Raw genomic sequence first — 12,182 nt, forward strand, 5'->3', positions numbered from 1 at the left:
CTGGTGGCTCAGATGGTAAATAATCCGCAGGCAGTGCAGGAGATCGGAGTTCAATCTCTGGGTCGGGAAGATGCCCTGGAGAAGGGAATGGCAACCCACTCCAGTATTCTTGCCTGGAGAATTGCGTGGACAGAGGGGCGGTGGCAGACTACAGTCCATGGGTTTGCAGAGTCAGACACGAGTGAGCGACTAACCCTTTCACTATTTTATATCACATTTAATAAAAGGAGATCGCAGGTGCCGTCAATTCTTAGGCTAAATTAAGTGTGTGCGTGATGAGGGGAGGAGAAGGCGGGGAGGAGGAGGCAGGGGATGCGCAGCTTGGGACGCTCCCGGGACTTGGCTGGGTTGAGACCAAGGCCAGCGTGTGTCAGAGGTGCCCCGGCACCCGCCGCAGCAGTTTGACAGCGGAGCTGGCAGGAGGGACTGGGCACCAGTCTCAGGCGAATTGGAAGTGTACATGCCTGACGTTAGGTTTCGAGTGCCAAGGCCTTCATTTCAGAAGACGTCCATCCTGAATGAACGTGTTGATGGCTGTGTGGCACAGCCAACCGTGGAACATTCAGGTAAGATGCTCTGCCTCCTCCCACACCATGGAGGCCCTGGGTAACCAGGTGCTGGTGACCCCACCTCTAGCTTCCTGCACCCAATCTCTCCCTCTTATGTTCAGTTAGTCCATGAGGGACCCCTCAAAACCACACACACCCCTCCCTCAGACCCTAATAAAGGCAGAATCTGGGGTAACCTTGCTCTCTCCCGTACCCGCTCACCTGGGCACGCCCTGTATCCACCAGGACCTGTTGGCCATAAGTCTTGCTCCCCCTCCTGCCAGACAGTCATGGGGAGGGAACTCTCTGTCTGGAGCCTGAGGCACAGCTTGGCCTGATCCCCACACTCGGAGCCTGTCCCCGGTCTGAACTCAGGCAAAGGCTCTTCTTGACCAAACCTTAGACAGGTTTCCCCAGGCCTGGCTCGGGACCTGCCTAAGCCAGTCCCGGCAGAGAATCCTGCTAAGTCACCCCCCACCTTTGGCATCGGAGCAAGCTCCTTCATCCTCATCTCTGATGTCTACTCCTTGGCCTGCCTTTAACAAGAATCACCCTCCCCCGGAGCCTCCTGTTAGCAATTCTCCACCCACGGACCCCTCACAGCTCCCTGACTGAAAGCCCCAGCTGCCTCTGCTGCCCTCGGAGATGAGCACAGCTTTTTCCTCTATAAGAGCAGGACTGAATAAAACCTGGCTCAATCACCTCTCATCAGCATCGTGCTCCTTTGACCCTGAGGCTCATCAATCAAACATGTGTTTCCACGGGCAACCCAGCCCACCACCCCCTTCATCCAGCAAGCAGAGGCCTTTGGGCTGCAAAACCCTCCCAGTAACCCACCTGCTTCGCAGCCTGGCTGGAATCCGGGTGCGTCCATGCCTCACATGGAGCATCACCCTGGGGCTCGCTAGGCAGAGACCCCCAGGCCTCCAGGGTGCCTGGCCTGGCAGTGACGTTTGGAAACCTCGTGAATCCGAAACAATTCTCAGACCACCCTACCCGCTTTGTGAAGCCTGAGGTCCCCACTGGGCCAGCTTGGCCACGGGGTTCTGCTCTCCCTTCCTACCCAAGGCCAGGGGCAAGGACATGCCTGGACAGAGGACAAAGCCGCCCGTCCTCCTGGCCCTTCTGGCGGGAGCTCAGCCTGAGGACGTGGAGCAGCGCCAAAGCCGGCACGGGGAGGCTGCGTGTGGTGGGGACAGCGATGAGACCCAGATGTCCCACCCTCCCGCCAACCGCGAGCATCCCCAGCCGAGGAAAATCGTCCTGCCAGTTGTATTTAATGATGGGTCACGACAGCGGAAACTTGTCTTCCAAGTTGATTCAGCGGGAGAAAGCGCTCCCTGGGGACTGTAAGTAGAGGGTGAGCCATTCAGCTCGCCCCAGCCCCGGCTGTGACTGTCAGAACAGAGGAAGTGAGGAAGCCACGTACCTCGGCAGGTGGCCCTGGAGGGGTGGACGCGGCCAGTCACCCGCCGCTCAGCCCCCAATGCACTTCCCAGTCAGGAAGCTTCTCCCGCCGCCTGGCATTTCCCAAGGGCCCGCTGTTTCCCCCACCTTGTGAGAGCTAACGCTTCCACCTAGAACCCTGGGAGTCCTGTCCTGGCTTCTCGGCTCAGGTGGGGCCTCAGGTGAGACCCGCTGGGGATAACCTTTCTCCACGTCCCTCCTGAGTCTCTCTTCCATGCCAGGCAGAGCGTTCACCCCGAGCCCCAGGCTGTTTCACAGCCAAAGAGTGGGGGTGGGGGGTCTGCCTGACTCCACTATTTCACCATATGACGTTTGGTCCTTTGTGCCTTGGGATGCATGCTCCCTGAGGAGCACAATTTTAGTGGAAGTTGGACTAGTTAGAATTTTTCTTAACACCAAAAGCATTTTGTATTGGGGTATAGTCTATTAACAATGGTGGTGGTAATTTCAGAGGAACTATGAAGGGACTCAGCCTTACATATACATGTATCTATTCTCCCCCAAATCCCTCTCCTATCCAGGCTGGCAACATAACATTGAGCAGAGTTCCATACAGCACAGACCAGTTAGAATCTTGATCTAAGGTTTCAAGCTGCTCCTCAGAAGAGTAACGGAGCTTAAAGGAGAGAAGGGTTTCACACACAACTGCGTTAGGGGAAACACTGCGTTAGATGAGGTTAAACAGCCTTTGCAAGACTTATCAGAGTGGCTGTTGCTTCAGTGATGTTTATTGACGGCCTCCCGCAGGCCAGGCACAGGGCCAGGTCCTGGGGTGGCAGTGTTCATCAAAAGGGATGGGCTCTAGGAGTGGGGTAAGTGGATGACTGATGCTTAATTAGTGTCTGACTGATTACAGTTGTCATAGTGACACAGAGCAATGCGAGGTGCTCAGCAGAGATCGAGGGAGTGGACGGTCCAAAGGAGACCCTGGCTGGGAAAGAAAGATGTCGTAGCTTGGTATCTGAGGGTGAGGAGGAGTGCACAGGTGCAGGATTCTATGCAGGGCTGGAAGGCCCTGAGGGGAACAGGTATCTTGGAGGAGCTGGAAGAAGGCCAGGGTGGCTGGAGCGTGAGGGCAATTGTGTCAAGGCTGGGAAGTGGTGCAGGCGAACTCAATGGGTTTTAAGCAGGCGTTGGCATGACAGTTATCTTTTTAAAGGTGCTCTGGAGGATGACTTGCTGGGGACAAGAAGGGGTGTGGAGAAGGAGAGAGGGTGTCTGTAGACCAGGGGGTGAGGGAGGGGGTAACAGCAGCTTGGACCAGAGAGCAGTAGCCATGGAGGAAGGTGGACCAGTCCAAAGATGTCAAGGAGGCAGAATCGACTGGTGTCAACAGTGGGAACCAGGACCCTGCTGGTGCCTCAGCCACTGGTGGGTCAAGAAAGCCTTGCCCTTCTCTGAAATTTATTCCTAAGTATTTCATTCTTTTTGATTCTATTGTAAATGGGTAATTGTTTTCATTATCAGGTTTCAGTGAGTGTGATTCTAGTGTGAGTCAGGATACATGTTATAATGTCTATGTGCCTCTAGGAAATGCAAGATGTGTAATAGCCAAGAAAATGGGGAGAGGGAGTGAAACAATAAAAATTGAACTAAAAGAGGCAAAAAAAAGAAAAAGGAATCTGGAAAAGGTAAGACAAATAAGCACATAATAAGACAATAGATTTAAATCCTGATACATTTGTAATTTCATGAAATGAAAATGAACTAAATGTTCTAGTTCAAAGATAAAGTTTGTTCAGTCCTAGAGCCTTTCCCCAGAGAAGGCAATGGCACCCCACTCCAGTACTCTTGCCTGGAAAATCCCATGGATAGAGGAACCTGGTAGGCTGCAGTCCATGGGGTCACTAAGAGTTGGACACGACTGAGCGACTTCACTTTCACTTTTCACTTTCATGCATTGGAAAAGGAAATGGCAACCCACTTCAGTGCTCTTGCCTGGAGAATCCCAGGGACGGGGGAGCCTGGTGGGCTGCCGTCTATGGGGTCGTACAGAGTCGGACACGGCTGAAGCGACTTAGCAGCAGCAGCAGAGCCTTCCCCACTGTGGTGGGTGATGGACAGTTGTTCCTTTGCCACACCACAGTGGTCACTCAGGTCCTAAGAAAGTTCTAGAATCCCAGTTCCCAGGAGACTTGCAGGAGTTCCACGGCAGTTGGTTCCCCTTGAGGGATGGGAGCCATTTCCTTTACTGGTCTGCCAATCGCTTGGCTCTGCTAGCTGCCTGAGGAGCTGTTTGCTGTCAGCTGGTGAGTGGCCAAGAATTGTGCTCAGGGGCAAAGCTGAGGGGGCTCAAGAGGACAGAGGTGGAGCCCAGGTGCTGGTGGACAGTAGCCCCGTTACCTTCCCGGCACCCCCCCACCCCCCGGAAGGTGCCCTGTTCCCTGTTTGTGACCAGTCAGGGTTTGGAGCATCCCTTTAAATTTCATGCTCACAAGGAATGCCTCATTTGTCTTGGTTCTTTGGGGCTTCAAGGGGGTCCCCCCTCAGCTCTCCAGTTACTGTCCCTATAAGAGAGCTACAAGGGATCCTCCCAGAGGGAATGTGAGTGACATCTGGGCGGTCCATGGGAAAATCCCCTTATGGGCATGTGATGGGGGTTGGGGGGCCGAAGAGACGCTGAAGGGCAGGGCAAAAGTTGGGGTACACTACGGCTGCTGTTAGGATGGGGAGAACATGAACTTCACCCGCTCATCGGACCCACCCTCTCTCTAGCATCCTGAGGGTGTGATGTCCTCCTCCCGGGATTTTGCATCCAGGCCCTTCTGTCACTTCATTTTGTGACATTTCCTTTCCCACCCCCTCCCCTTCAGACTGTTGGGATGGTCCTTGCCTTTTCCCCAGGGGCCATCTCTACCTTTCCCAGCCTATTAACTTGATGGTCACAGTGAACCCAAGCAGACACACGGCCCGGAGGCCCTGCTCCACGGTGACAGCTACAGAAGGACACAGGCTCCCGGTCCCCGCCCCCCCACCCCCCAGCTGGAAACAGTGTCTTCACGATGATCCTTCTTTCTCTCTTGATTGGTCGGAACGCGCATTTCAGATGGTTCCAGTGATGTGCGGGAAGTAAAGAGTCCCTAGGAGGTGGCCGCTGCCTCAGTGTCTCTGTTCCCGTAACAGGTGTAAGCTGACGTCAAGATGACGATTCCCACGGATGTCAGACTAGAGTATTTGGAGAGTGTCTCTTCCCTTGTCCTGAAGTTCAAGCCGGACAAGTGGAGTAAGATGATTGGGACGGAGGAGAACATGGCTTTGTTCACTGAATTCTTCGAGAAGCCAGATGTACCGGTTCTGGTGTTGACGCTCAACCCTGCCGGCATGATCATACCCTGCCTGGGCTTCCCGGCCTCCCTCAAGTCCAAAGGGGTGTACTTCATCAAGAAGAGACCCGAGAGCATTGGCAAGGACAACTACAAGGAACGTCTGGTCTACGGGGACATAAGCCCCACGCCTGTGGATCAGCTGATCGCCATTGTGGAGGAGGTGTGTGCACCCAGGCCTCGGGATGGGGGTCGGGGGTAGTGGGGAGGGCTCAGCGGGAACAATGCCTGCTTCCCATACTTTGTGTGAGCAGCCTTGAGCCCTGCTCATCAGGAGTGGGTCCACAGATCTACATCCACATTGCCTACAAGCAGGTCAGGTATTTGAGCACTCGGGTCCGGCTCCCCTGGCCACTGAGACCGACCTGCTTTCTAACAAGACCTCCAGGGGATGCTGTGCAAATGAAGGCTGAGTGGCCCTCGCCATCACCGGTCTCTCTTGAAATCACTAGAACCTCCGCACTGCACTGGGGACAGTCCCTGCCCACAGCCTGGAAAGGTGTGGGCCATTCGAGATGCAGTAGAAGGGTTTCCCAATTCTGAGACTTGGAGCAGAGAAAGGGAAAAGCAAGTGCTGCCTTACATCTCTCCCCACTGTCCTGCCGCCTCACTGTTGGCAGGTATGGCAGGCGCAGCCCTCTCTGGACAGTCAGACCAGCCAGAGTTCCAGTGACTTAGCTCTCCTAGGCTTCGCTCTCCTCGTCTATGAGATGGGGGTAGTGGGTGTCCCCACCTTGTACAAATTCAGGCCACAGGGGTAGCTCAGTCAGGACCCAGACCGACCTCCCCTCATGTCCACCGAGATGGCTGGCATGGCCCCAAACTGGTCACTCGGTTGTGTCCGACCCTTTGCGACCCTACAGACTATAGCCCTACAGGCCTCTGTCCACAGGATTTTTCAGGCAAGAATCCTGGAGTGGGTTGCCATTTGTTTCTCTATGGTATCTTCTCGACCCAGGGGTTGAGTCCACGTCTCCTGTGTCTCCTGCATTGCAGGCAGACTCTTCACCCCCTGAGCCATCAGGGAAGCACCCCCTAACAAAGCACCAGTTGGAAGGCTGCAAGTCCCAGATGCACATGTGAACAGGGCTGGTTCTGTCTGAGTCCTTTCTCCTTGGCTGTGGATGGCCGACTTCAAGTGTGTGTCCTCGTGTCTTCTAAGGACAACAGTCATACTGGGTTAGGGCCCCCCTTAACCACCTCTTGAAAAGCCCTCTCTCCAAATCCAGTCACATCCTAAGGTGCTGGGGGTCACGGCTCCCACATGTGAATCAGGGGGACACAATTCAGCATATAACAGCACCCCAGGTAGCAAGGAACATCTGCCTTCAGCCAGGAGTGTGTGCTCTTGTGGCAAGAGTGTGGAGATGGCTTTGTCCCTACAAAGACACAGGGGCAGGGGGACTTGCCTGGTGAACCAGTGATTAAGAATCTGCTTTGCAATGCAGGGGATTCGGGTTCGATCCCTCATTGTAGAGCTAAGATCCTACATGCCACAGGGCAACTAAGCCCATACATTGCCACATGCCACTGAGACTCAATACAGCCAAATCAATCAGTATTTTGGAAAAAAAAAAAACAAAAACTTGAAAGACATAGGGGCTGGGAGACTTCCCCAGTGGTTGAGAATCTGCCTTGCAACCCTGGGATTCAGGTTTGATCCCTGGTTGGGGAGCTAAGATCTCCTGTGCCACTACAAAGATCCCACATGCACCTGAGACCCCATGCAACCAAATCAATCAATCAGTATTTTTTTAAAAAGAACTTGGGGAAAAAAAGACACAGGGGAGGGGCTTTCATCACTGGTCTCAGCACCTTGACTGGCCCCACCACCTTCTTCAAAGGGAGAAGGGCTCGGTTCCCCCAGGTTGCCAAGGACCCCACTCCTCCTGGGTGTCCCCCGACCCAGGTGAGAAGGCTCAGGCAGAGCTGCAGAATCCTGTCCTTTCAGGTCCTCTACTCCCTGTTAAACCAAAGTGAAAACATGAGCGGCTGGCCCCGCGTGGTCTCGGAGGACATTGTGAAGCAAGTCCACAAGCTGAAGAACGAGATGTTTGTGATGGGCGGCAAGATCAAGGGGAAGACCCTGCTGCCCATCCCGGAGCACCTGGGCAGTCTGGACGGCACACTGGAGTCCATGGAGAGGTCGGGGCCTGGCCGGGGAGCTGGAGGGAGGGGTGGTCCCTGAACACCCAGGGCAAGCTCCCCACAAACTGGTCTTGAAGCTAATGAAGACCAGGAGGGCAGGACTGTGCCTGTAGGTGCTGAGTCTGAGATGGGGCATTGGAGCCCCCCGCCCAAGACTCTGCGAGGTGACGGCTAGACCCCCGTGCTCCAGCTCCCCTTTGCATCACATGGCATGCCAAGAGCATCACATCATCTGGGGTCACACAGGAAGGGGGATCCCCAGCTTTAGGGCATGGGTAGTGAGGGGCATGGAATGGGTTTGCAGCAGGCGGAGGCTGCACTTCTGAATGGAGGCCGGGGCTTCCCAGAGACTCCCAGAAGCACGAGGACCCCCCAGGTGTCACCTCGCACCTGCCCAAGCACCGTTTGCAAGGGTGTGGTGTGTGCGGCTCTTGAAGCTGTGGCAGCGACCGCGTGTTCCTTGCCTCCCATCAGAGGGTGAGCAGTCCTGCAGGGCTCATCACACAAGCACGTCCTCTAGGCCCCCAACACTAGCCCTGTGGTGACTCGATCAGAACTGCCCGGGGGCTGTGGGGCAACATGGATTTTATTCCAGAGCTGGCTCCCCTCATCCTCTTCATCGGGGTCACCGGTACCCTGGGCAAAACCCAGTATTGTCTCAGGCTCTGTCCTGGCTGAGGGCTGCTGGGGGCGGAGCTGGAAGAAGCCTGCAGGTGTAACTGAGAGCATCCCCCACCCCCCTAACCCTTGGCTCTGCAGGATCCCCTCCTCCCTGGACAACTCACTGCTGCATGCCATCGAGACCATCATCATCGACTGGTCCCACCAGATCCGGGATGTGCTGAGCAAGGACTCGGCCCAGGCCCTGCTGGACGGGCTGCACCCCCTGCCCCGAGTCGAGTTTGAGTTCTGGGACGCCCGGCTGATGAACCTCAAGTACATCCATGAGCAGGTGATGGCTCTTCTGCCCCCAGCAGCCAGGTGCCCGCTGGAGGCCTGAGCACCCAGCCTCCTCGAGGGGACCTGGGTAACCCAGATGGATCCCTCAGTGCTGGTCTGGGGGTCAGGCAGGCTTCATCTGGGGTCTGTTAAAAAAAATAAAATTTGATCTCCTTTGCAGCTCAATAGGCCCAAAGTGAATAAAATAGTCGAGATCCTGGAAAAAGCCAAAAGCTGCTACTGGCCAGCCCTGCAAAACGTGTACACGAATGTTACTGAAGGTGAGCGGGTGACCCTATGAGAATGTCCCCCCTCCACCAGAGGAAGGTGTCAGCGCCTCCTGGGCGGGCCCCTTGCCGACCCTGGGGGTGGTGGGGGGTCTGCCTCCCCTCAGCAGCAACTTCCTGGAGTCCTGCCTTTTGAGGGAGCAGGTGTCTGTAAACACACTCAGCTGCCCGTCATCATTTCTTGCCATCAGGGATGGGGGCCAGTTTCTGCTCCTGTGGGGATGAAACCCTGTTCTTGTTCCACACAGGCCTGAAGGAAGCCAACGATATCGTTCTGTACCTGAAGCCCCTGCGTATCTTGCTGGAGGAGATGGAACAGGCCGACTTCACGGCGGTACATCAGCAAGAGAGGGTCCCTTGGCTGGCTTGTCGGGCTCTGGGCTTGTGTCTTGGGGCAGCAAGGGGCTGCGGGCTTCCTGGCTGTAGTCAGGCACAAGTACTGGGGGCACCTCTTCTTGCCCTTGGATCTGCCCCCTCCTGGAGCCGTGTGGAGCGGGGAGCTGAGGTGCTGTGACCAAGCGCCTGCCCGCCCATCTCTCCCCAGCTCCCGACGTTCATCACCAAGGTGCTGTACACCATCTGCTTCATCTGGGCCACCTCTGAGCACTACAACACACCCTCCAGGGTCATTGTCATCCTGCAGGAGTTCTGCAACCAGCTCATCGACATGGTAGCCCCCCGGCCCCCGTGCCTTCCCTCCCCCATCCCACCCTGCTTCCCGGTCCATGTTCCCCAGCAGTTTAAAAACAGGCAAAGATGTGGGTGCAAGAATTTTCAGACTAAGGCTGGGTCCCCCTGCGTGGCCACCCAGGGTTGTCTCAAGACCTGGGCAGAGCCAGCCCAACCTGCCTCATGCTGGGAGGGAGGAGAAATGAAAGAGGGGCTGCCCACGGAGTCCCGGCACCCCACGCCGGGGGCTTTGAGGGATTTATCTGCTCTGACAACACCCATTCCCTTCCCTCCTTCCATTTCACAAGCGCACGTTACACAGCCTCCAAGGTCTGAGTTGCAGCTTTGGGCCCTGGGCTACCAGAGTGTGTGAGAATCAGGCTCATGGTCCTGTCTCCCAGCCCAGAGGGACACAGTGACCCGGGGCCCCGCAGCCAGAGCAGGACTGCATTTCTGGGCCCCTCATCATCTGCCTCCAGAGTCTGGTGGTGCTGTGACCTTGGCCTGGGGCGGGGCGAGAGGGTCGTTTTAACCAACCATGCCGCTGTGGACAGTGCACCTGGGTGTCACCCCTCCGGCTCAACTTGGGAACATCTTCCCTTCTGCCCAGACGCGGACCTTCCTGAGCCCCGAGGAGGTGCTGAAAGGCCTGCAGGGGGAAATTGAGGAGGTTCTGGTCGGCATCACTCTGTCTGTGAATGTCCTGAAGGAACTGTATCGGGTCTACGACTTCTGTTGTGCAAACATGAAGCTTTTCTTCAAGGTACAGCCTGGGTGTGGACAGAGGATGAGGGGAAAGAAGTTGGGGTGATGTGGACCCCATGGGACCCCATGAACCTGCCTTTTCTCTCTCTTTCTCCTAGAAGAACAAGGAGCCGGTGCCTTGGGAATTCCCTTCTTCTCTTGCCTTTTCCAGAATAAATTCCTTCTTCCGCCGTGTCCAGACCATTGAGGTACAGGTAGAATTTGGCTCCCCTCCCTCTTAGGAGAACTGCACCTTGCTTGCACATGGGCTCCCAGGAGGGAAATAAAAGTCACACCCAAACATCTGTGTCCCTGGGAAGCCAAGTCACTGGGCTGTCCCCACCAGGCCCAGAGCTGTTAACCCAGAACAAAGCGGTCCATTTCAGTTGCTTTTCCCTTTTCTCCTGCCTTCTATCCACAAGCAGGTTAATGACAAGTTCATTGACCTGGGTCAGGAAGCCTGCAGGCCAAGGGAGAGGGTGAGAGGGACTAAGTTAGCACAACTGAGGTTTTAAGAAGGACCTTATTTGGATACATGGAATGACACAGGATACATGGAATGACATGGGACAAATAACACTTTTAAAGAGGTTCAGAACAGTTTCCTCTGGAGAGAAGAGGTGAGAGGTGAAGACATGTGTAGGGCAAGAAGGTTTTCCTTCTTGTTTTGTAATCTGTAGGGGGTCTCTTTTTTAGACATATTTTGTACACATGTGACACTATTTTAAAAAATAAAGCAGGGTTGGGGGGGTAGATCCTAGAACCACTGGGCAGTGATTTTTTTTGAGGGATGCTGTCAGTGGGGGCTCTGGGAAGGCCTCTACGGCTCCCATCCATACCCTCTGGGAGGCAGAGCAGGAAACCCCTTGAGATGCCACATCTCAGTCACAGAGCATTTCTTCACGCCCCAAGGCTCCCAGCCTGAGAACTTGAGGGTCCCAGCTGAGTTTCTGGCCAAACAACTGCTGGTTCCTACATTGTAGATTCTGAATTGGGATGGAGCTTCTGGGAAAAGAGGGGCTGCTGGGGGTGGGGGAAATGGCCATGCTGTCCACCCCTAGCCCGACGGGCATGTCAGCTGTGCCACCCTCCTCTGGTATGAGAGGCCCAGAATGCGGGGCGTGACAACGCTGTTACTTTCCAGTAGGTTTGGTTGGGTCATATCTCGATACACCTTGGATCTTTGGTGGGAAACAGCACCAACCTTGGCACCGGTTTAGGGGAGGGACTGGAGTGCCCTGTGAGCACAGGATCAGGCACATGGGGCCTGCTTGTGGTCCTCAACGAGGCTTTGGGGGTCTCGATGGGGAAATGACAGCTATAGACAGAAGCATTAGATAGCTCAATAAGACTGAATGAGGTTAAATGCCAAACCAGCGGTCTTGGAAAGGAAGGTACCATCTGGGCTAAAGGAGTTGGAGAAGCAAGAGAGACTCACGTCTCGGAGGGAATGAGCAAGTGGGACTTAATATCCATCCGTAAACATCCATCAGGCATCCAGTACATGAGGCTGTGAGGGACCACCACGTGCCTTTCTAACTGCTTCCTCCCACAGCCCAGGAGGTGGGGCCCCTGTAAAGTGTGATTTTATTTGCAGACGCATGTCACCCAGTGTTGGGTCAGGACAAGATCCCGACCTTCATCGCCGCCTCCTCCACGATCACAACTGGGAGATTACTCACAGGACTCTCACTTCCGTCCCCTCTGCCTGTGTCCCTGAAATGGCTTTAGAGAACGTTAACTCTGATAAGCAGAAGGCCCCTCCCCTCGGGGGTCAATCAGGAAGTTGAATTGACGAGGGTGCGGGGGTTCCTCCACCAGGAACTTTATAAAACAGCCATCGAGTTTCTGAAGCTGGAGAAGATCGAGCTTGGGGGCGTGAGGGGGAACATCCTTGGAAGCCAGGTGGCCCAGATCTACGACGAGGTCTTCGAGCTGGTGAAGGTTTTCGCCGACTGCAAATATGACCCCCTGGACCCTGGAGATTCAGTAAGTCGGGGGGCCTGGGCGGGGTCAATGACAAATGCCCAGAGGGTGGGAAGGCATGCGGAGGGGAG

The 12,182-nt window shown here is 55.3% G+C and overlaps 1 protein-coding gene across 1 annotated transcript in view; it reads left to right on the plus strand.

Annotated features, from left to right (window-relative positions):
* Positions 1-5,138: 5,138 nt before the first annotated feature.
* DNAH17 (dynein axonemal heavy chain 17) overlaps positions 5,139-12,182 on the plus strand; it is a 94,082-nt gene continuing 87,038 nt past the window's right edge. The window contains exons 1-9 of the mRNA XM_043905345.1: positions 5,139-5,501; positions 7,290-7,483; positions 8,246-8,438; positions 8,607-8,706; positions 8,961-9,046; positions 9,257-9,382; positions 9,992-10,144; positions 10,248-10,334; positions 11,947-12,114. Of these exons, the coding sequence (XP_043761280.1) occupies positions 5,157-5,501; positions 7,290-7,483; positions 8,246-8,438; positions 8,607-8,706; positions 8,961-9,046; positions 9,257-9,382; positions 9,992-10,144; positions 10,248-10,334; positions 11,947-12,114 (1,452 nt within the window). The 5' untranslated portion in view covers positions 5,139-5,156. The remainder of the gene's footprint in view (positions 5,502-7,289; positions 7,484-8,245; positions 8,439-8,606; positions 8,707-8,960; positions 9,047-9,256; positions 9,383-9,991; positions 10,145-10,247; positions 10,335-11,946; positions 12,115-12,182) is intronic.

The sequence above is a fragment of the Cervus elaphus genome, chromosome 5 (genome assembly GCF_910594005.1).
Source record: "Cervus elaphus chromosome 5, mCerEla1.1, whole genome shotgun sequence".
NCBI classification, from domain to species: domain Eukaryota; kingdom Metazoa; phylum Chordata; class Mammalia; order Artiodactyla; family Cervidae; genus Cervus; species Cervus elaphus.